This window comes from Macaca mulatta, chromosome 9, assembly GCF_049350105.2.
Source record: "Macaca mulatta isolate MMU2019108-1 chromosome 9, T2T-MMU8v2.0, whole genome shotgun sequence".
NCBI classification, from domain to species: Eukaryota; Metazoa; Chordata; class Mammalia; order Primates; family Cercopithecidae; genus Macaca; species Macaca mulatta.
The window spans coordinates 80,684,556-80,707,592 of record NC_133414.1 but is presented as its reverse complement, the minus strand read 5'-3'; the positions used below and the strand labels follow the sequence as shown (position 1 = coordinate 80,707,592).

The following is a 23,037-nucleotide window of genomic DNA, read 5'->3' as shown; positions in this document are numbered from 1 at the left end:
GAAGACAGTGGAGCTGACTTTCTCATCTTTTCCTTGAATTTCTCTCTTCAAAATCAGAAGTGCATTGTGATTTCACTGCTTCTTAGTCCAGCATTGTAAATGGGTGACTAAAAGATTGTCTTGGAATAATAGTTAAGATTCTTTTAAGTAATGGTACAAGTTTCTTTAGAAACTGTACGTTTTCTGTGGTCTGAATTTTCAGTTTTTCCTAATTTTATGTGTTTTTATATGCTATTTCATATACTTTGTAAAATAAGGAAAAAGCTGATAGATTTAAACATCTTTTTTTTTTTTTTTTTTTTTTTTTTTTAAAATCAGGCTTGTTTTACAAGTGAAATTCCGTGATTGTAACTAAGGGGCAGTTCAAAAAATTATTTTTCTCTTTTTGAAATTTGTAATTGATTATTTATTAGAAAAAAACAGATCTTGGCTGGGTGCAGTGGCTCACGCCTGTAATCACAGCACTTTGGGAGGTGGAGACGGGCAGATCACTTGAGGTCAGGAGTTTAAGACCAGCCTGCCCAACATGGTGAAACCCCATCTCTACTAAAAATACCAAAATTAGCTGGGCATGGTGGCAGGCACCTGTAATCCCAGCTACTAGGGAGGCTGAGGCAGGAGAATTGCTTGAACCTGGGAGGTGGAGGTTGCAGTGAGCCAGGATCACGCCACCACACTCCAGCCTGGGCAACAGAGCAAGACTCTGTCTCAAAAACGAAAAAAAAAAAAACAACAGATCTTTTAATCTGCTAGGGCTATGAAATCTTTAACTCCAAGAAATAGAAATTCAACGAACTATTAAAATATTAATTTAGGAATTAATTGTAAAGACTTCCATTTTTCTTTAATGTAACTCTTTCATTTTCAGGGAATTACTTTTAAACGTGTAGGTGTTCCTTCTACAATGGATTTAGTTAAATCTAAAAGCATGGATGCCATCAGGTATGCTTTCTGAACTTGCTGAATAATTGTTTCTTTTGTATTAGGCTATTCATCTGTAAGCTCTCCCTGTTTAAATAGCGGAAAATTTTAATCACCAGTTTTACCAGCAGACATTTAGTTATATTAAAATATAAAAATGTGGCTGGGCACTGTGGTGCATGTCTGTAATTCCAGCACTTTGGGAGGCTGAGGTGGGCAGATTGCTTGAGCTTAGGAGTTTGAGACTAGCTTGGCCAACATGGCGGAACCTTGTCTCTACAAAAAATACAAAGATTAGCCAGGAATGGTGGCGCATGCACCTGTAGTCCCAGCTACTTGGAAGGCTGAGGCGGGAGGATCGCTTGAGCCCGGGAGGTTGAGGCTGCAGTGAGCCAAGATCAGGCCAGTGCACTCCAGACTGGGTGACAGAGCAAGGCTCTGTCTCAAAAAAAAAAAAAAATTACTCTTTCTTTTTCCCATTTATCCTCTTATCTTTTATTTTTTCCCTGTGTCTTGACCAAGAATACTATTTTTAAACCATAGGTCTCTGGCTTCCGTTTCTTATGCTGCTGTTGATTTTTTCCGACCATCAGCTCAGAGACTGATAGAAGAGAAAGGGGCAGTGGATGCATTGGCTGCAGCTTTAGCCCACATTTCTGGTGCATCAAGCTTCGAACCACGATCTTTGATCACCTCTGATAAGGTAGAAATCTGTGAGAAAATTGTACTTGAGTGGGAAAAGGTTAAAATTGAACTATAGTAAATATTGTATAGTGAATTACTGTGCTTTTTGTGCAGAAAAAAACTGTTTTGCTCTATGAGAAACTGGTCTCTTTATTTCTACCCTCTAATAAATCCTTTTTTGACAATCACCTCTTCCAAATTTTTCAAATCCACAGAAAAACTGAAAGAATAATGCAGTAACCACATACAATCCACCTAGATTCAACTGTTAATAGTGTGTATCATTTGCTTTATATCCTTTTTGAGCTCTTAATATGTAATTTTTAAAAAAATATGACATGTAATAATTGTACAAATTTAAAGGGTATGTAGTGATGTTTCAATACATACTGTGTATAGGGATCAGATCAGGGTCATTAGCATATCCATCGTCTTAAACATTTATCATTTCTTTGTTTTAGGAACCATTCAATATCTTCCTTCTTGCTTTATAACTTTATAAGTATATATATATTTTTTGAGATGGAGTCTTGTTCTGTTGCCCAGGCTGGAGTGCAATTGCGCGATCTTGGCTCACTGCAACCTCTGCCTCCCAGGTTCAAGCAATTCTCCTGTCTCAGCCTCCTGAGTAGCTGGGACCACAGGCACATGCCACCACGCCCAGCTAATTTTTGTATTTTTAATAGAGATGGGGTTTCACCATATTGGTCAGGCTGGTCTCAAACTCCTGACCTCAGGTGATCCACCCTCCTCAGCCTCCCAAAGTGCTGGGATTATAGGCGTGAGCCACCTCACCCGGCCTGTATTTTTTTCCTAAACCATTTGAAAGTAAGTTGAAACACTGTGATATCATCCCTAAATATTTCAACATGCATCCTCTGAGAATAAGGATATTCTGCTACATAACCACAATCTAATAAGCTTATCTGTGAAAAGTAATGATAGTTCTGTATTATCATCTAATATTTAGTTTATATCCATTTTTTTCTCATTATCCTGAAAATGTCTGTCTGGGTATTTGGAGAGAAATATAGGAAGTGCTTACTTTGCACAGACCTTTGTTAACTGAAACTTGTATACCAGAACCTACATTTCATTTTGTAAGTTTCCATGGAATCCTGCAAAGTAAGAAATAGACTCTGCACAATTAACACAGTAGCATGCAAAGTAAGTAAATGCCTGTGTGTGTGTGTGTGTGGAGGGGTTGTGTAAGTGTGACACCATCTGAACTCGCCTGCTACCAGGTTCGTATCACGTGCCAAAACATACCACACCAGAACCATTGGTGCAGGTAGCTCAGATATTTTTTACTTATTCAAGTGTAAGTGAGGGGAGTTTCTTGGTGAAGTGAATTTTAAATAAGAGTTCTTTTATGTCTGAGTGGAGAGAGAGAGTTAGCGAGCCTGGTCCTGGAGACATCTATAAGACTAGAGCCTGCTGGTGGGATTTTCAAATAACTGAACAGACTAATTTTGGGCAGCACATCCCTGTGATGGGTAGGAGGGAACAAAAAGGGCAGGGCAGGTTCACTTGGATGTGACTTATTTGGTGTAGCGCAAATGAATGCAGCTGGGGTATCTGATGGTTTCTATCTGGTAGATGTTAATAGTTTAGCTAAATGTCATTTTGCTTCGAGTGACTTATTGGGCTCCATTCCATTTATCCGTATGTATACATATACCTGTTTGTATGTATCTTTTTAAAAATTCAGAATCTAGTTAAATATGTTACATTTGGTATTATGTCTCTTTAGTCTTTTTTAGTCTGGAACTGTTTTCCCATCTTTTTAATTTTTTTCTGATATTGATTTGGTGAAGAGTCTAGGTCGGTTGTTTGGTATAGTATCTCACTGTCTGAATTTGTCCGAATCTCTTCAAACATCATTTAACTTTTGCCTTTATCCTCTTTTAAACTGGAAGTAATATCAAAGCTTGGTTTTTATATTTAGGTTAAATATTTTTGGCAAGGGTACTTTATAGTTAATATGTACCTCATACTGCATCACATCAAGAGGCATAAAATGTTAGGTTGTTCCAGTACTAGTAATGCTTAGTTTGAGCATTTGTTTAAGATGGAAACTGCCATATTTTAAAGGTGTATTTTACTTTCTGTAATTAGTAACTTGTGGGGTGATACTTTAGCATTGAGCAAATATCCTATCCCTAATAACCCACCAAATGCTTCTTAAGACAGTATTTAAAACATATATCTTTAGAAAGCATTGAGATTTGAGCTAAGAAGTACCTAAGAAATTATTTAGTCTCAACCCTCATCCAATAAAGAATCCCTCTTTGGCAGATGGGTCATTTAATCTCTGATTAAATATCTTAGAAACAGGGTGTTAGTGGCTTTAAATTTCTTTCATGGGTTAAACCAAAATCCAGTCTTTATCATGAATGTCCTATAGGCTTTTCCTCTTGCTGTCTCCTTGATATAATCTCTTATCACTCTCCCCTTTCTTATTTCAGACACCCTAACCTATTTGGTTTTCCTCAGACATAAACTTAACTATTACACAAGGCCTTTGCGCTTACTTTCATTGTCTTGAATGTTCTTTCCCTCTAATAACCATGTTGCTTACTCCTTTACTTCATTCTGGTCTCTGCTCAAATATCATACCAGAGAGGTCTTTCTTGATCACTCTAAAATAGCTTACTCCTCCCTGTACTCTTTGTTCTCTAAGCGCTGCTTTATTCCTATTTGTGATGCTTACTATATGATATTCCATATATTTGCTTATTTGTTTACTGTGTACCCACCCAACCCCACATACAGGTGTAGGTACATGCACATGCACTAGAATCTACTCTCCATGAGAGAAAGGACTACTTATTGCTGAATCTCTAGCACCTAGTACAGTCTGTGGCACATACATAGGGGGCACTCAATAAATATTTGTTTGCTGAATGCATCCCCATATCTTCTTAATGTTGATTCTTTTGCAATTAGTGAAGCTTTACAGAACAAATAATTTTGGCTTATGTAACAGTCCTTCAAAAGTTTAAAGAAATTGGTCAGGCATGGTGGCTCATGCCTGTAATCCTAGCACTTTGGGAGGCTGAAGCAGGCAGACTGAGTCCAGAAGTTCAAGACCAACCTGAGCAACCCCGTCTCTACTAAAAATACAAAAATTAGCACAGCATGGTGGCACACACCTGTAGTTCCTGATGCTTGTGGGGCTGAGGTGAGAGGATTGCTTGTGCCCAGAAGGTTGAGGGTGCAGTGAGCTGAGATCATGCCACTGCATTCCAGCCTGGGTGACAGAGCGAGACCCTGTCTTTAAAAAAAAAAAAAAAAGGTTAAAGAAATTTATGTTGTATTTATTTATTTATTTATTTATTTATTTATTTATTTATTTGAGACAGGGTCTAGTTCTGTCACCCAGGCTGGAGTGCAGTGGTGCAATCTCGGCTCACTGCAACCTCTGCCTCCTGGGCTCCTGGGCTCAAGCCTCCCGAGTAGCTGGGACTGTAGGAGTGCGCCACCATGCCTGGCTAATTTTTTTTTTTTTTTTTTGTAGCAATGGCATTTCACCATGTTGCCTAGGCTGGTCTCAACTCCCGGGCTCAAGTGACCCTCCCGGAGCCTTGGTTTCCTAAAGTGCTGAGATTATAGGTGTGAGCCACCACACCTAGCCAAGGTTTTCACTCCAAGCTGACTTTGACTCCCTCAACATTTCCTTAATTCTTCACTTCCATGTTGTCTTTCTTGGCTCTGGTTTGCTTAATTCTTAATTCTCTCTTAAAGCATAATGGTAGGCCGGGCGCGGTGGCTCAAGCCTGTAATCCCAGCACTTTGGGAGGCCGAGACGGGCGGATCACAAGGTCAGGAGATCGAGACCAGCCTGGCTAAATACGGTGAAACCCCGTCTCTACTAAAAAATACAAAAAACTAGCTGGGTGAGGTGGCGGGCGCCTGTAGTCCCAGCTACTCGGGAGGCTGAGGCAGGAGAATGGCATAGACCCGGGAGGCGGAGCTTGCAGTGAGCTGAGATGCGGCCACTGCACTCCAGCCTGGGCGACAGAGCGAGACTCCGTCTCAAAAAAAAAAAAAAAAAAAAAAAAAAAAGCATAATGGTTAGAATTAAATAGAGTCTTGCAGCAATACATAGGATAGTACTTTCAATTATCTGTAAACACTATTCTTCTAATAATGTAGTTTCAAAAAATTTTTTTAGCTGCAGTGTTATATACTTTTGGCTCATAAGAAATGCACAGTTACATCTTGAAGGATTATAGAGTTAGAATTTCGTTGTACTGCTGCTGCTGATTTATTTCCAAACATAATGTGGTTTTTATTCCTCAAGGGATTTGTGACCATGACTCTGGAAAGCCTAGAGGAAATACAGGACGTCAGCTGTGCTTGGAAAGAACTTAACAGAAAGCTGAGTAGTAATGCAGTGTCTCAGATTACCAGAATGTGCCTCCTGAAAGGAAATATGGTAGGTTTTTCTAGACAATTAAAAAGCTTTTTAATCAACTACCCCAAATGTTTACAAACACTAGCAAATTTTGTTTCCTCTTTGAAGCCTAATGGCGTGAATAATACTGTTTTCTCTTTGTTAGTTTGTTTCCAGTTATAAATTTGGGCATTATATATGTAACCCATTCCTCTAGAGCTGTAAGTCATTCTGTTCAGTTTGACTATCTGATACCCAAGTTATCTAAGTTTCTGCCACATACCGTATGTGGTTGTGTACATGTGTTTATTCTTTTTTTTTTTTTAAATTTTATTTATTTACTACTTTACAGTGATGAGGTCTCACTATTTGCTCAGGCTGGTCTTGAACTCTGGGACTCAAGTGATCCTCTTGTCTTGGACTCCCAAACTACTGGGATTATAGGTGTGAGCCACTGCACCTAGCCTTTTTGTATTATTATTTTTATTTTTTTATTTTTTTATTTTTATTTTTTTTTTTTTTGAGACGAAGTCTTGCTCTGTCGCCCAGGCTGGAGTGCAATGGCCGAATCTCAGCTCACTGCAAGCTCCACGTCCCGGGTTTACGCCATTCTCCTGCCTCAGCCTCCCGAGTAGCTGGGACTATAGGCGCCCGCCACCTCGCCCGGCTAGTTTTTTGTATTTTTTTTAGTAGAGACGGGGTTTCATCGTGTTAGCCAAGATGGTCTCGATTTCCTGACCTCGTGATCCTCCCGTCTCGGCCTCCCAAAGTGCTGGGATTACAGGCTTGAGCCACCGCGCCCGGCCTATTATTTTTATTTTTGAGACAGAGTTTCACTCTTGTCACCCAGGCTGGAGTGCAATGGCACAATCTTGGCTCACTGCAACCTGTGCCTCCTGGGTTTAAGCAATTCTCCTGCCTCAGCCTCCTGAGTAGCTGAGATTACAGGCGCCCGCCACTATGCCCAGCTAAGTGCTATGCCCTCCCAAAGTGCTGGGATTACAGGCATGAGCCACCATACCCTGCCCATATTGTTATTATTGTTATTATTATTTTGGTAAAGACAGGATTTTGCCATGTTGCCCAGGCTGGTCTTGAACTCCTGAGCTCAAAGGATTCACCTGCCTCAGCCTCCCAAAGTGCTGGGATTACAGGCTTGAGCCACTGCACCTGGCATGTGTGTTTATTTTGTAAGACTAAGTAGCTTATGATTGCAGTAGTTAAGCAGCTCTATAATTTTGAGGGACATGCAGGTTAGTTTTTAAGTGCCCTGCTCTTCGTTGTTAATGAATTAATGATATGAATTAAATATTTTAATACATTTAGATAGCAAAATTAAAACTGTAATCTTGTGACTGATTTCTTCTAATGGTTTTGAAAAATGATGTTATGTTATTAATTTAACTTTACTGTATAGGTTCATTCTAGCTTGGAATTTATTAACTAGATTGTTTATTGCAAATAATCATCTCTCTCAAAGTTTAATATTACTTACCTTTAAAAAGAATGTGGTGGCCGGGTGCGGTGGCTCACGCCTGTAATCTCAGCACTTTGGGAGGCCAAGGTGGGCAGATCACGAGGTCAGGAGATCGAGACCATCCTGGCTAACACGGTGAAACCCCGTCTCTACTACAAATACAAAAAATTAGCTGGGTGTGGTGGCGGGCGCCTGTAGTCCCAGCTACTCGGGAGGCTGAGGCAGGAGAATGGCATGAACCCGGAGGCGGAGCTTGCAGTGAGCCGAGATTGCGCCACTGCACTCCAGCCTGAGCGACAGAGCGAGACTCTGTCTCAAAAAAAAAAAAAAAAAAGGATGTGGGGCAAGTATGAGACAAATACATACTTTCAGGAAAAAAATGTAGAGGGGAGGGAAAAAATAACAAGACATATAGGCCAAACTAGTTGCTATACTTGAGTGTTAAATTAATTTTCAGCTTATTGACAACTAAGACCGTGGAAGAAACATCTTGGGTTATATAATTCTTATCTAATAAATATTGCAGCTTTTTTCTTTTTTTTGAGACAGGGTCTCACCCTGTCACCTAGGCTGGAGTGCAGTGGCGTGATCTCAGCTCATTGCCACTTCCACCTCCCAGACCCAAGTGATCCTCCCACTCCCACCTCAGCCTCCCGAGTTGCTGGGACTACAGTCATGCATCACCACACCTGGATAATTTTTGCTTTTTTTTTTTTTGTAGAGATGGGGTTTTCCCTATATTGCCCAGGCTGGTCTCGATCGAATTCCTGGACTCAAACAATCTGTCCACCTTGGCCTCGGAAAAGTGCTGGGATTCATGAACTACCACGCCTGGCCTATTGCAGCTCTTTATAAATGAAACTTTCCGTCATTAAATTTTAAAAGAAATTTATTAGAAGGATCATTTTACAGGGCACATGGAACAACAAACAGTGTCTACACAAACTCTTCTAGAGAATACTCTAGATTCTTAGCAGTAGTTGTAAATTCTTATTGGATAATGTGTTTAGTTAACTTTTTAAATTTAGAAAATATATTAAGCAGCCACTGAGTCATGCATTATTAGTAAAATAAAAAAATCAACACACATATGCATGTAATTTAAAATGTTTTGCTTTGTTTTGCTTTTAGGGTGTTTGCTTTGATGTTCCCACAACTGAGTCAGAAAGGTTACAGGTATTTTTAAAATTTTATCTTTTAAATAGTTGAGTACATTCTCTAACATTTAGATTGGGATATTTTGGGAATCATAGTCACAATGTCATTATCATGCCTAAATCAATGAAGAATTCCTTAATATAAAATAACTAGTCTGTCTTAAACTTAAATGTATTTTTAAAGAGATGGAGTCTCTCTCAGTCTGGAGTGCAGTGGCATGATCATAACTCATTGCAACCTTGAATTCCTGGGCTGAAGTGATCCTCCCACCTCAGACTCCCAAGTAGCTAGGACTACAAGGCATGTGCCACTATTCCTGGCTAACATGTGCCACCACACCCGGATAACTTTCTTTTTTTTTTTTTTTTTTTTTAAGTAGAGATGGGGTTTCTCCATGTTGGTCAGGCTGGTCTGAAACTCCCGACCTCAGGTGATCCACCCGCCTCGGCCTCCCAAAGTGCTGGGATTACAGGTGTGAGCCACTGCTCCTGGCCCCATGCCTGGCTAATTTTTTAAAAAAATTTTGTAGAGACTGTAGCACAGGTTGGTCTTGAACTCCTGGCCTCAAGTGATCCTCCCACCTTGACCTCCCAAAGTGTTGGGAATGTTGGTGTGAGCCACCATACCCAGCAAAAAATTTTTTATTATAAATCATTTCAAACATATTTTTTAGATGAGGGACTTGTATAATGAATCTCCATATACCCAACACTCAGCTTCAACAATGATCAGTTCATAGCCAGTTTTGTTTCATTTCTGTGTTCATCTACTTACCCACTTTTCTGCACTCTTTTGAAATAAATTCTAGGTATTCTGTCATTTCAACCATAAACATTTGCATATTTCTAAATATTAACGACTTTAAAAAATACATTATCATAATACCATAATTAAACTCCCCCAAAATAATAATTCCTTATTATCATCCAATTTTGTTTAAATTTTTCCATTTGTTTCCTAAATTTTTTAAATATAGGGTCCATAAAGGTCATACATGGTAATTTGATGTTTCTTAAGTCTCTTTTAATATATAGGTTCTTTCTGCTCCCTCTCTCTTTTAAAAAAGTATCCCTGTATTTTATCTGTTGAAGAAAGAAGTTGTCTACTGGATTCCCATAATGAAGAATTTGTCTATTATATCTCAGTACATACTTATATACCTACTTTGAAACAAAAATGAGTATTCTGCTTTTGAAGTCTTTTTAAAAATTCAGAATATATTAAAGGCACATTTTTGTGTCAATAACACAGTTCCTTTTTTTCTTTTCTTTTTATATTTTATTTTATTTTATTTTATTTTTTTTGAGACAGAGTCTTGCTCTATTGCCAGGCTGGAGTGCAGTGGTGCAATCTCAGCTCACTGCAACCTCCGCCTCCCGAGTTCAAGCAATTCTCATCCCTCAGCCTCCTGAGTAGCTGGGACTACAGGCGCCCGCCACCACGCTCGGCTAATTTTTTGTATTTTTAGTAGAGACGTGGTTTCACTGTGTTAGCCAGGATGAAATTTTTGTATTTTTAATAGAGATGGGGTTTCACCATGTTAGCCAGGATGGTCTTGATCTCTTGACTTCATGATCTGCCCGCCTTGGCCTCCCAAAGTGCTGGGATTACAGGCTTGAGCCACTGCGCCTGGCCTTTTTATATTTTTAAATAGAGATGGGGTCTTGCTATGTTGCCCAGGCTGGTCTCAAACTCTTGGTCTCAAGTGATCCTCCCACCTCAGCCTCCCAAAGTACTGGGTTCACAGGTGTGAGCCATTGCACCCAGCCACAGTTACTTATTTTTAATTACTCCCTGACATTTTGGCATTTGGGTGGCTGGTTTTCTTAACCAGTGTCCTATTTTCTGAAATTTATATTTTTTCTAAAATTTACTATTATTAGGACTGCCCTAAACATTAGTATAGCGAATTCTTTATGCATTGCCATGTTTATCTCTTTTTTACATGTGATTGCTTGGCCAAAAGGTTAGTGCCTTTTTTTAAAAATTTTGGTTATATATTGCCAAACCCACCAGTGGTATGTTCGTTTGTCTTTTCCCAAAAAGTACCGGTATTGGAAAGAAAGATAGCCTTAGCAACAGAGTGTCTTAATAACAACTTTTTTTGAGACAGAGTCTCTCTCTGTTGCCCAGGCTGGAGGGTAGTGGCACGATCTAGGCTCACTGAAACCTCTGCCTCCCAGGTTCAAGCAATTCTCCTGCCTCAGCCTCCTGAGTAACTGGGATTACAGGCACTCACTACCACACCTGACTAATTTTTGTATTTCTAGTAGAGTTGAGGTTGCACCACGTTGGCCAGGCTGGTCTCGAACTCCTGACCTCAAGTGATCTGCCCACCTCGGCCTCCCAGAGTGCTGGAATTACAGACATGAGCCACTGTGCCCAGCCAATAATAACTTTCCTTGCCAACTCATGATCACAATAAGGAACAGTTAGTGTAGCAAGATATAAAATAGTGATGTTCTTATAGGTTACCGATTTGTATATCTTCACTTGTTTACTCCAATATCAAAGTGTTTCCAGTGGCTACATTTTTTAGTCCTTGGCTGGTGTTGACTTGTATTTAATCTCCATCATGGGCTCTTTTACTTTTTGCTTGTCAGTGTACCTGCTGAAAACAATGCACTACTTATTAATGGCCTATCTGCACTGTGCTGAGATACCAAATAGTGCTGTTTTAGAATGTATAAACTGAAGCCGGGCACGGTGGCTCAAGCCTGTAATCCCAGCACTTCGGGAGGCCGAGACGGGCGGATCACAAGGTCAGGAGATCGAGACCATCCTGGCTAACCCGCTGAAACCCCGTCTCTACTAAAAAATACAAAAAAAAAAAAACTAGCCGGGCAAGGTGGCGGGCGCCTGTAGTCCCAGCTACTCGGGAGGCTGAGGCAGGAGAATGGCGTTAAGCCGGGAGGCGGAGCTTGCAGTGAGCTGAGATCTGGCCACTGCACTTCAGCGTGGGCGACAGAGCAAGACTCCGTCTCAAAAAGAATGTATAAACTGAGTATAATGTATACTTTTATACATTTATTTAATCAGTATATTTATTAATACATAGTATAATTTTGAATGTATATTTATTTATTAGAATATATTTATTTAGAATGTTAGAATTTATTAGATAAATGTGCTGAGATACCAAATAGTGCTGTTTTAGAATGTATAAACTGAGTATAATGTATACTTTTATACATTTATTTAATTAGTATATTTAATTCGTAATATGTAGTATAATTTTAGAATGTATATTTAGAATGTTAGGATTTATTTATTAGAAGTATATTTATTTAGAATGTTAGAATTTTGAATGTGTATTTATTTAGAATGCATATTTATAGAATGTAATTAGTATAATTAGTAATACATAGTTTAATTTTAGAATTTATGAACTGAGTATGAATTTATGATCTCGAAAATAGAAAATATTTTTGCTTATTTTCTGGTTTTCATTTTTGTTCCAGATACTTTAACAGAATAGATGGCCTTTAGCTAATAGATATGAAAAAGGTGTCTTCTATACTTACATGTTTACTTATGGTTTCTATTTTGCATTTATATTAATCCTGTAAATTCCCCTAACAGGCAGAGTGGCATGATTCCGACTGGATACTCTCAGTGCCAGCCAAATTACCTGAAATTGAAGAATATTATGATGGAAACACATCTTCTAATTCCAGACAGAGGAGTGGCTGGTCAAGTGGTCGATCGGGCCGGTCAGGCCGGTCAGGTGGTCGATCTGGTGGCCGGTCAGGTAGACAGAGTCGACAAGGGAGTCGCTCAGGAAGTCGACAAGATGGTAGAAGACGAAGTGGGAATAGGAATCGATCAAGAAGTGGGGGCCACAAACGGAGTTTTGACTGAGTATTTGATAGTTAATCTACCAGTGTGAGCTTGCCTATTTCTGCCTAATCATGTACATTATCCACCAAAAATTAGGTCATCATAGTTGAGGTATGTGTCTGCTATTTGCAAAGAAGTTGGTCGTATTTTTTTAAAAAGTATTTCACAAGAATGGTTGTAAACAAATCTACTTATCCAGTTATACCTTTGAATAAAAAAACCGCCTTTTATTGTCTCTTTTCACTTACGTGTTAAGAATTTTCTCAATGTAATCTTAAAAATATCTTTACAAACTTGGCAGTCAGGCCAAGTGTGGTGACTCATGGCTGTAATCCCAGCGCTTTGGGAGGCTGTGGTGGGCGGATCACTTGAGGTCAGGAGTTTGAGACCAGCCTGACCAACATGGTGAAACCTCAACTCTGTTAAAAATACAAAATTTAGCTGGACATGGTGGCGCATGCCTGTAATCCCAGCTACTTGGGAGGCTGAGGCAGGAGAATCGCTTGAACCTAGGAGGCGGAGGTTGCAGTGAGCCGAGATCATGTCACTGCACTCCAGCCTGGGCAATAGAGTGAGACTCTGTCTCAAAACAAACAAAACTTGGTAGTCAAGCTAATCTTAACGTAAGATTACCTGCATTTTACAAAATGTGATGTATTTGTATTCATATCATTCCTTCCATAGGTTATGTGATAAAAATAAGAAATTCCCTTCTACATTAAAGGACTGTGTAAACTGGTGACATGGTTAGTTAGGTGTATCATTTTAGTCTAGATACAGTTAATTAAAAGGGTGTGCAAACAGTGCATACTCATTAATTTATTCCACAGATATTTATTGAATTTGTACTATGTTTCCCTCACTATGCTAACCACTGGGGAGTATAGTTGTGAATAAGGCATAATCACTATCCTTAAGAAACTTAGAGTCAATTATTACAGACTTAACAAATGAAAGCTAAGACAGTGGTAGGTATGGGATGCTAAAGACCTACTTGGGGTGCACCTGACCAGTTTTAGGAGTCAGGAAGGCCTTTTAAAAGTGATACCCAACAGAGAAATAAAGAAGTATCCATTTAACCACATGTATGTACTGGTGGGAAGAGGAGTTTAGAAGGGAGAGGGCTTGCAGGCAGAGAGAACAGCATATGTGGAACCCAGAGGCAAAGAATAGCATGGTAAGTCTGAGGTTTCCCTATGACAGAGAACAGGAATCAGAGACCGGTTTAGTATTTAACAGGGACAGATTTTAAAGACCTTATGTACGTTGTTAAGGAGTTTAAAGCTTTTCTTGAAGACAATGGGTAATCATTTAAGGGCTTAAAGTAAGGAGTAACATGATTTGATTTATATTTTAGAAAGAATGCTGGCCACACTGAAGAGACTGAATTGGAGAAAAGGCAGACTGGAGGCCTGGAGACCTCTTAAGATGCCATAGCAGTAATCTATGGTAGAGATCTAGCTGGCGATCTGAACTAATGCTAAGTAACGTATTTTGAGGGATGAGAACTGAGGCACTTGAGAGGTTGTTACTTGTCCAGAATCATGCAGCTGGATGTGAGGTAAATGAGGATTTGAACCCAGAAAAATGTCTAGCTTCTGAACCAGCACTCTTAACCACTGTACTAAATAGTGACAGTGGACATGAAAAACATGGATAGGTTTCAGAGGTTTGTTTTTTTTTTTTAATATGGAGTCTTGCTGTGTCGCCCAGGCTGGAGTGCAGTGGCGCGATCTTGGCTCACTGTAACCTCCGTCTCCCAGGTTCAAGTGATTCTTCTGCCTCAGCCTCCTGAATAGGTGGGACTACAGGCACGTGCCACCATGCCCAGCTGATTTTTTGTATTTTTAGTAGAGATGGGGTTTCACCGTCTCTAGCCAGGATGTTGTCGATCTCCTGACCTCATGATCCGCCCGCCTCGGCCTCCCAAAGTGCTGCAATCACAGGCGTGAGCCACTGCGCCCAGCTGGTTTCAGAGTTAGGAGGCAGAATTGTTAGGACTCAGATAGTGGATTAAAAGATGAGAGGGAAATAGAATAAAACCTGGATTTTGTTTTTGTTTTTTAGATGAGGTCTCACACTGTTGCCCCAGCTAGAGTGCAGTGGCTCAATCTAGGCTCGCAGCAACCTCAACCTTCTAGGTTCAAGTGATCCTCTCACCTCAGCTACTCTAGTAGCTGGAACTATAGGTGCATGCCAAGTCCAGCAAAAAACCTAGATTTTTTCCCTGAGATAGGGTACTAGGAGGAAGAGCAAGAAAAGTTATATGAAGAGGGGTTGGGAATATGATTAGTTCAGGATTAGATATATTTTAATATTAACTAACCCATGAAATATGTAAAAGGAAATAAACAGTAGACAATTGGATTTGTAATTCTGAACCTCAGGAGAGAGATTTGTTCTAGAGATATAATTTTGGGAATGATAGACCAAAAAATAATGATAGTTAAGCTAGTAGATGAGATTATCCAAGTATGGTAAGAGCAGAGGACTGAGGAGGGAAGCCAGAGGACTACCAGTGTACTTAATTCATAGTAGAAGAAAGAGGACTCCATTGAGAAGAGATGAGGAGGACAGAAAGCCCAGGAGTGTGTGGCTTTTAGAGGAAACAAGACGAGCTAGAAATGGCCATTGGATTTGGCAAAAGAAACTTTATAGGGAGCAACCATAGTAATAAGAGTATTGAGAATAGAAGCTATTTAGCAGTGGGTTCAGTAGGAAATGGGAGATGAAGTGGTGAGAACAAACATGAAGATCTCATTCTGAAATTTGATTGTCAATAGGGAAGAATAAGCAAAAGCTGGAGATAGAAGGACATGAAATTCTGGCAAGGATTTTATGTGTATGTGTGGGAGGTGGGGTATTTGAGCATGTTGAAATGTGGTAGGAAGAAGCCCTAAAGGAGAGAGGGCAACATGAAGTTTCAGGAGAAGGAATTTATGGGATCAAGCACACAACTAGAGATTTTAGCTTTAGTTATTCATTGTTTATTTTTTAAAAGTTTATTAGGCCGGGTGCGGTGGCTCATGCCTGTAATCCCAGCAGTTTGGGAGGCCAAGGCGGGCAGATCACCTGACGTCAGGAGTTCAAGACCAGCCTGGCTAACACAGGGAAACCTTGTCTCTACTAAAAATACAAAAATGAGCCGGGTGTGGTGGTAGGTGTAATCCCAGCTATTCGGGAGCCTGAGGCAGGAGAATCGCTTGAACCTGGGAGGCAGAGGTTGCAGTGAGTGGGGATTACGCCACTACACTCACAGCCTGGGTGACAGAGTGAGACTCTGTCTCAAAAAAAAAAAAGAAAAAATATATTTATTGATTGATAGAGTCTTGCACTTGCCCACGCTGTTGTGCAGTGGTACAGTCATGGCTCACTGCAGCCTCGATCTCCCAGGCCCAAGTGATCCTCTTACTTCAGCCTCCTGAGTAGCTGGGACTATAGGTGTGTGCTACCATACCCAGCTAGTTTTTGTGTGTGTGTGTGTTTTTTTTTTTTTTGGTAGGGATCGAGTCCCATTATGTTGCCCCGGCTGGTCTGAAACTCCAAGGCTCAAGCAATCCTTCTATCTCGTCCTCCCAAAATGCTCAGTTGCAGGTGTGAGCCATGTGAGCCACTGTGCCTAGGCTTTTTTTTTTTTTTCAATTGGCTGTGTTGCCCAGGCTGGTCTTGAACTGGACGCAAGTAATCCTCTTGTCTCAACCTCTTGAGTAGCTAGGATTATAGTGCATGCCACTGTTCCTGGCTAGAGATTTTAGCCTTAGATAGCATAACATTTTGTCAGGGAGAAAGTATGATTATCTTGCAGATGTTAAGGTAACAACTACAGGTGGAGCAACTGAGTGATTTCCTGTATTAAACAGCATTATATTGTAGGAATGAAGATGAGGGATAGTTTGACTGATCCAGGATTGGAGTTTCACTTTGTGAGTGAAAGGATGACGAGGTAAAGATGCCAAAGACTCTGGCAAAAGTGATGGGAGTAATGGTCCATGGAGTCTAGACTGCCTAGGGATTGAAGTGGAAATGGGGTTGATAACAGAGAATGTAGAGGAGGCAAGGGACTGAAGGTCCGTGAGGGCTGTCTGAACTTGAGATTTCAAGAATGGAGCAACTGGGGAGAAGCAAGTGCAGAGTATGACCTTTGTCTGTTGGGGCAAAAGTCACTTCAGTTGCGGTGGTCAAAGCAGTGGGTACCTGGGTGGTACTCAAGGACAGTGAGGTCTCCTACGATGAAAACAAGCCAGGACTGCAGTGAGGAAGACTAACCCGATTCGAAAATATCAGTGAATGGTGGGGGTTGGGAAATTACCTGAATGAGGAGGGGTATAGGGTGACATTATGCCTTATCTTTTAAAGGGACAAGAGCTTTTACATGAAAGTGGAGTAATGGTTTGAAAATGGATTTGAGGAAAAGAGGACGCTGACATCAACTGGGATATGTGGAATTTCAGGGAATGGGCAACATCTGTGTGTGAAACCTGCAGAGGGTGGGTTTTCAGAAAGAGCCAGATTTCAGTTAAGCCAAGGAGGCAGGGAAGGACTTTCCGTGCTGGCTTGTGGAAGGTGGAAGTTTTGATTTGGGGGACTAGTGTTACAGACACACAACTGGGGGGAAAATGTCAGTCTGCTTTGCATTTGAGCAACTGAGTTGTTGTATAACCAAGATGAAATGGGCTCCATTCATATTAAGTTGCATGAGTACTAGTATATTCAGTCAGAATATGTTGTGTGCCTACAATGTCGCGGGCAATATGTTTTGGGTTAATAAGCAGTGCCCAGTCTCTGTACCCTGGAGCTCAGAATCTAGTGAAATAAGTGGACAATAAACCTATGTCCATGGGAATGACTAAGTACAATGATTTGTGAATACTGAGCAAGGGCACCTGGCCCTGGAATGGGAGTGGGAGTTCAGGGAAAGCTTTTTAGACATGATGACTGAGCATTAAGTAGGTAAAAGAAACAGGAAACTGGGAATGGGCATCCAGGCAAAGTCACAGAAAAGCTGATGAAACAACATGGTCTTAAGTATGGGGAACTATGAGTAGCTCTTGTTGCTGGGATTGTGACTATGAGGAAGGCAATTGTGAGAACAAGGCAAGATGTATTATATCTTGGAGGGCTTTGTAGGTCTTGTTTTGGATAGCCATTGGAGGGTTTCAGGGAAGAGTGAAAAAGATAAGTATGTAGGTAAATGCCAACAGGGTGGATGGGTTTAAGAGAGTCTACCTGCTAAAGGTCAGCTGCCCCTATTAGCAAGGGTCCTAACACAATTAAATAATAGCTTTCCATATGTTTTGAAAGTAGGATGGGGCAGGGCAAATTTCTCATCAGATTCGCAGCTTTGGGCTGCACTTGGCCACTGGTATTACTCTTCTTCCTTTTAGAAGCCAGTACCTTCATGGCTCCATTTTTTGGCTTTTGGCCTCCTGTTTGGTACTCTGTGCTCTAGTCATTTAACAGCTATTTGAACTAGAATCAGTTACCCTGATCTTCAGTTTTTGAATTTATAAATGAAATAACATCTGTTTTATTATCTCCAGCTTTAGAATTATGAATTCACTTAGGTTTAAATCTTGAGAGTCTTCTCTCACATTGTTTTTGTTTCCTATATTTTGGGGATAGTGCTTAACAGTAGTTTTTAAAAACCATATTCCTTTTTTTTTTTTTTCCTTATATACATGTCAGGCAGAGCGCAGTGACTCACGCCTGTAATCCCAACACTTTGGGAGGCCGAGACGAGTGGATCACTGAAGGTCGGGAGTTTGAGACTAGCCTGGCCAACATGGTCAAACTCCATCTCTACTGAAAATACAAAAAATAGCTGGGCGTGGTGGTGAGCGCCTGTAATCTCAGCAATTTGGGAGGCTGAGGCAAGAGAATTGCTTGAACTCAGCAGGCGGAGGTTGTACTGAGCCAAGATCACGCAACTGTACTCCAGCCTGGACGACAGAGTGAGACTTCATCTCAAAAAAAAAAAAAAAAAAAGATACATGTCCATTGTTGGGAATCTGAAAAAATAGAGAAGCAAATGGAAGAATATAAAAACCACCCACAGTCACATTACTCAGAAATAATGACTGCTAACATTTTATTTTGTAGACTTGAATTCGTTGTGTATGCATATACATGCTCTTAAAAATAGAAATTCTCCCTCTAATTTTGTGAAAACATTACATCATCCAGATCAGAGGAAATGGGCCTGGCAAAATATTGATATTTAAGCATTCAAGGATATTCAACATTTCCTATCAAAGTTTTTCTCTATTTTTTTTTTTTTTTTTTTTTTTTTTTTTTTTTTGAGATAGGGTCTTGCTCTGTCACCCAGGCTGGAGTGCAATGGTGCAATCTTGGTTCACTGCAACCTCCGCCTCCCAGGTTCAAGCAATTCTGCTTCAGCCTCCCAAGTAGCTGGGACTACAGGTGTGCACCACCATATCCAGCTCCTATTATGTAAGCTATTCTTCCTCTTGTTACTGAATTTTATACTGATGACAAGATAATTGGCCACCTTTTGTCCAGTGGGCCTTTTGCATGTTTCCTGGTGGAAATTTGGGTTTGCCCCTATATGCAGGTTACAAAGGAACTTAGTTTATAAGCTTTGAAAAGTTTTCCATTTAGTACCATTCTGGGGCTTACTCTCTTGTTGAATATCTCTTGATGATAAACATGTCCCTGTACTGTATGCAGTAGTATCATGTATATAGCAGGATCATGTAGTGTTGTGGTTTGTCAACCAGACTGCAGGTTCTTTGAGGCAGGGACTGGGCCTCCACTTAGTATCTAAACTACATGATACAATGGTGAAACCAGAGATGTTAAGCATTTTGTTGGCCAATTAGTTGACTGCATTCATGCTTGCTCTCCTTTCTTCTACATCTAACACCAGGATTACTCAAGTACTTTTGCACCTGGGCATATAGCTAAAATTTATTTCAAGGGGTTCCCCTCCACCACTGCTATGTTAACATTCAGTAAACACTTAATTACAGATTACTATGTACCAGGCACTGTCTGAAATTTTGAGGACACAAAGATGAATAAATCAAGGCTCCTGGCTCAGGGATATCAGAATATAAGTTAAAGCACTGTTGCACATTTTCACAAAATGTTAAAAAAATTTGACCCATCCTGGCTAACACGGTGAAACCCCGTCTCTACTAAAAAAATACAGAAAACTAGCCGGGCGAGGTGGCGGGCGCCTGTAGTCCCAGCTACTCCGGAGGCTGAGGCAGGAGAATGGCGTGAACCCGGGAGGCGGAGCTTGCAGTGAGCTGAGATCCGGCCACTGCACTCCAGCCTGGGCGACAGAGCGAGACTCCGTCTCAAAAAAAAAAAAAAAAAAAAAAAAATTTGAGACCATGGCTGGGCGCGGTGGCGCACATCTGTAATCCCAGCACTTTGGGAGGCCAAGGCGGGTGGATCACCTGAGGTCAGGAGTTCGAAACCAGCCTGGCCAACATGGTGAAACCTTTTCTCTACTAAAAATACAAAAATTAGCCAGGCGTGGTGGCAGGCACCTGTAATCCCAGCTACTCGAGAGGCTGAGGCAGGAGAATTGCTTGAACCTGGGAAGCGGAGGTTGCGGTGAGCTGAGATTGCGCCACTGCACTCCAGCCTGGGCGACAGACAGACTTGTCTCAAAAAAAAAAAAAAATAAACGAGACCATGAAACATCAAATAATAGTTTAGATGAAACAAAATTTTTCCTTGAAACTCTGATTAAAAAATGTGCAGTAATCAGAAATACTTTTCCAGCGTTTTCCTTTATCATAAAATGTAATATTTTAAATTGTGTTTTTAAACCCTTGTGATACTAAGTTTTAACAGTTCTCATTGATTGTGCTCTATGTACCCGGCACTGCCAGACCATTTTCTGCCATTATCTTACTTAATTTTCTCAATAGATGAAGTAGGTTTTGTTATCCTCATTTCATACAAGGGAAACTTGGGTTCAGATTAGGTAATGTGTCCAAAAATAACAGAGCAGACTGGGTATGGTGGCTCCTGCCTGTAATCCCAGTACTTTGGGAGGCAGAGGTGGGAAGATCACTTGAGCTCTGGAGTTCAAAACCAGCCTGGGCAACATGGCAAAACTCCATCTCTACAAAAAAAAAAAAAAATTAAAAAATTAGCCAGGCATGGTGGCACATGCCTGTAGTCCCAGCTACTCGGGAGGCTGAGGTGGGAGGATCGTTTGAGTCTGGGAGGTTGAGGCTGCAATGAGCTGTGATCACACCATTGCACTCCACTCAAGCCTGGGCAATAGAAGGAGAACCTGTCTCAAAAAAATGAAATAAAGACTGGGCGCTGTGGCTCATGCCTATAATTCCAGCACTTTGGAAGGCTGAGGCGGGCGGGTGGATCACCTGAAGTCAGGAGTTCGAGACCAGCCTGGCAAAGATGGTGAAACCCCATCTCTACTAAAAATAGAAAAATTAGCTGGGTGTGGTGGCGAAGGCCTGTAATCCCAGCTACTAGGGAGGCTGAAGGATGAGAATCGTGGAGGTTGCAATGAGCTGAGATCGCACCACTTCACTCCGGCTTGAGCAACAGAGCTAGACTCTGTCTCAAAAAAAAAAAAAAAGGCTGATTGTCAATGTCAGGTATTCTATGATTCTAACCCATTTTTGAAATTTATTTTTTCATATATATTATATATATAATATTATATATTTATATATGTATATATAAAGACATAGGGGTTTTGCTATGTCGCCCAGGCTGGTCTTGAAGTCCTGGCTTCTTTGGAGGCTGAGGCAGGAGATTCGCTTGCGCCTGGGAGGCAGAGGTTGCAGTGAGCCCAGGTCGCGCCATGGCACTCTCTAGCCTGGGTGACAGAGAAGGAGACTCTTGTCTCAAACCACAAGACTTCTCTCTCTCCCGCTAGTCTATAAAGCTTCTTGAGGATAAGGCTTTTGTGTCTGCTAGTGAATCCTAGCCCTGTTTGTCCTACCTGACACAGTGAACGCTCATAAAATGTTTGAGTGCACGCATGAATGACCGACTAGAACCGACTGAATTTTTTTTTCCTTCAGGCTCCTGAGTCTGGCCGACACTTTCAGAGTAGACGTTTCCAAGAGATGATTAAGAATACACATCCGCAGGCCGGGCGCGGTGGCTCAAGCCTGTAATCCCAGCACTTTGGGAGGCCGAGGCGGGCGGATCACAAGGTCAGGAGATCGAGACCACAGTGAAACCCCGTCTCTACTAAAAATACAAAAAATTAGCCGGGCGCGGTGGCGGGCGCCTGTAGTCCCAGCTACTCAGGAGGCTGAGGCAGGAGAATGGCGGGAACCCGGGAGGCGGAGCTTGCAGTGAGCCGAGATCACGCCACTGCACTCCAGCCTGGGCAACAGCGTGAGACTCCGTCTCAAAAAAAAAAAAAAAAAAAAGAATACACATCCGCGCCGGGCGCGGTGGCTCACGCCTGTAATCCCAGCACTTTGGGAGGCAGAGGCGGGCGGATCACAAGGTCAGGAGATCGAGACCACGGTGAAACCCCGTCTCTACTAAAAATACAAAAAAAATTAGCCGGGCGCGGTTGTGGGCGCCTGTAGTCCCAGCTACTCGGGAGGCTGAGGCAGGAGAATGGCGTGAACCCGGGAGGCGGAGCTTGCAGTGAGCCGAGATCGCGCCACTGCACTCCAGCCTGGGCGACAGAGCGAGACTCCGTCTCAAAAAAAAAAAAAAAAAAAATACACATCCGCGAGTCTGCACGTGCAAACTCGAACAATATAACATAAAGCACTGAAGATGCTCCACTCAAAAGCAACTAGAAGCCTTCATTTTTCAGGCTGGGGCTAGGGAAAATCTGGCCAGTGTTGGAGAATACAAAGCTAACCTTTGTAATTCCTTGCGGTTTTACCGTTCCATAGGTGCCTTCTAGACCAAAGGCCGCCAGTGGTCAGTCAATGCACTAAATTTAGCCACAGTCACAGGCCGTTGCTTTGAATTTACTTCGCGGAGAGCAGTCTTTCCTGTGCTTCCTGCTTTCCCCGGAAGTGCCTTGCTACGGGAAGTGACGAGAGCCGGGTGGACAGAGGAGGGGGAACTACCTCTTCCTCTCCACGCGGTTGAGAAGACTGGTTGACCTGGGCAGCCTGCGCTGAAGATGCCGGGAAAACTCCGTAGTGACGCTGGTTTGGAATCAGACACCGCAATGAAAAAAGGGGAGACACTGCGAAAACAAACCGAGAAGGTGAAACGGAGGGACCTGGGGCCAGGAGGGACGCTGAGTGGAGCGGAACCCCGGGGTGCGGGAGAGGTGCCCGGGCTGGGATCGTGAGAGCGCGCGGCGGGTAACAGCGCGTCCAGAGACCCGGCGTGGGTCTTGACGGGCGGTCGTCCAGCAGTGGTGCGCTCCCAGGCAGTGGATGCGTCTGCCCGACCAAGCCGGGGCCGCCGCGCGCTGACCTCTTCCTCTGAGATTAGAGGCATCCACATTGTTCCAGGAACTCTGGTAGAGAGGCCCTATTGGAGCTCGGGAGAAGGCCGGGTGTCCCACGTGGTCCCCGGCGACTGGGCGCGCCTCACACAGTGCGCAGAGTTGGACATTCAG

General features: G+C 41.8%; 2 protein-coding genes across 10 annotated transcripts in view; both read left to right on the top strand.

The window, feature by feature from the left end:
• DDX50 (DExD-box helicase 50) overlaps positions 1-12,722 on the top strand; it is a 46,395-nt gene extending 33,673 nt beyond the window's left edge. For 4 of the 9 annotated variants that reach the window (NM_001258182.1, XM_015147369.3, XM_015147368.3 and 1 more), the window contains 5 exon segments: positions 869-942; positions 1,465-1,624; positions 5,912-6,046; positions 8,613-8,657; positions 12,222-12,722. In NM_001258182.1, the coding sequence (NP_001245111.1) occupies positions 869-942; positions 1,465-1,624; positions 5,912-6,046; positions 8,613-8,657; positions 12,222-12,500 (693 nt within the window). In that variant the 3' untranslated portion in view covers positions 12,501-12,722. 9 annotated transcript variants of the gene reach the window in all.
• A 9,812-nt stretch (positions 12,723-22,534) lies between these two features.
• Positions 22,535-23,037, top strand: part of DDX21 (DExD-box helicase 21) — a 30,284-nt gene continuing 29,781 nt past the window's right edge. Inside the window, exon 1 of the mRNA XM_001110939.5 lies at positions 22,535-22,677. Coding sequence (XP_001110939.2) covers positions 22,591-22,677 — 87 coding nt within the window. The 5' untranslated portion in view covers positions 22,535-22,590. The remainder of the gene's footprint in view (positions 22,678-23,037) is intronic.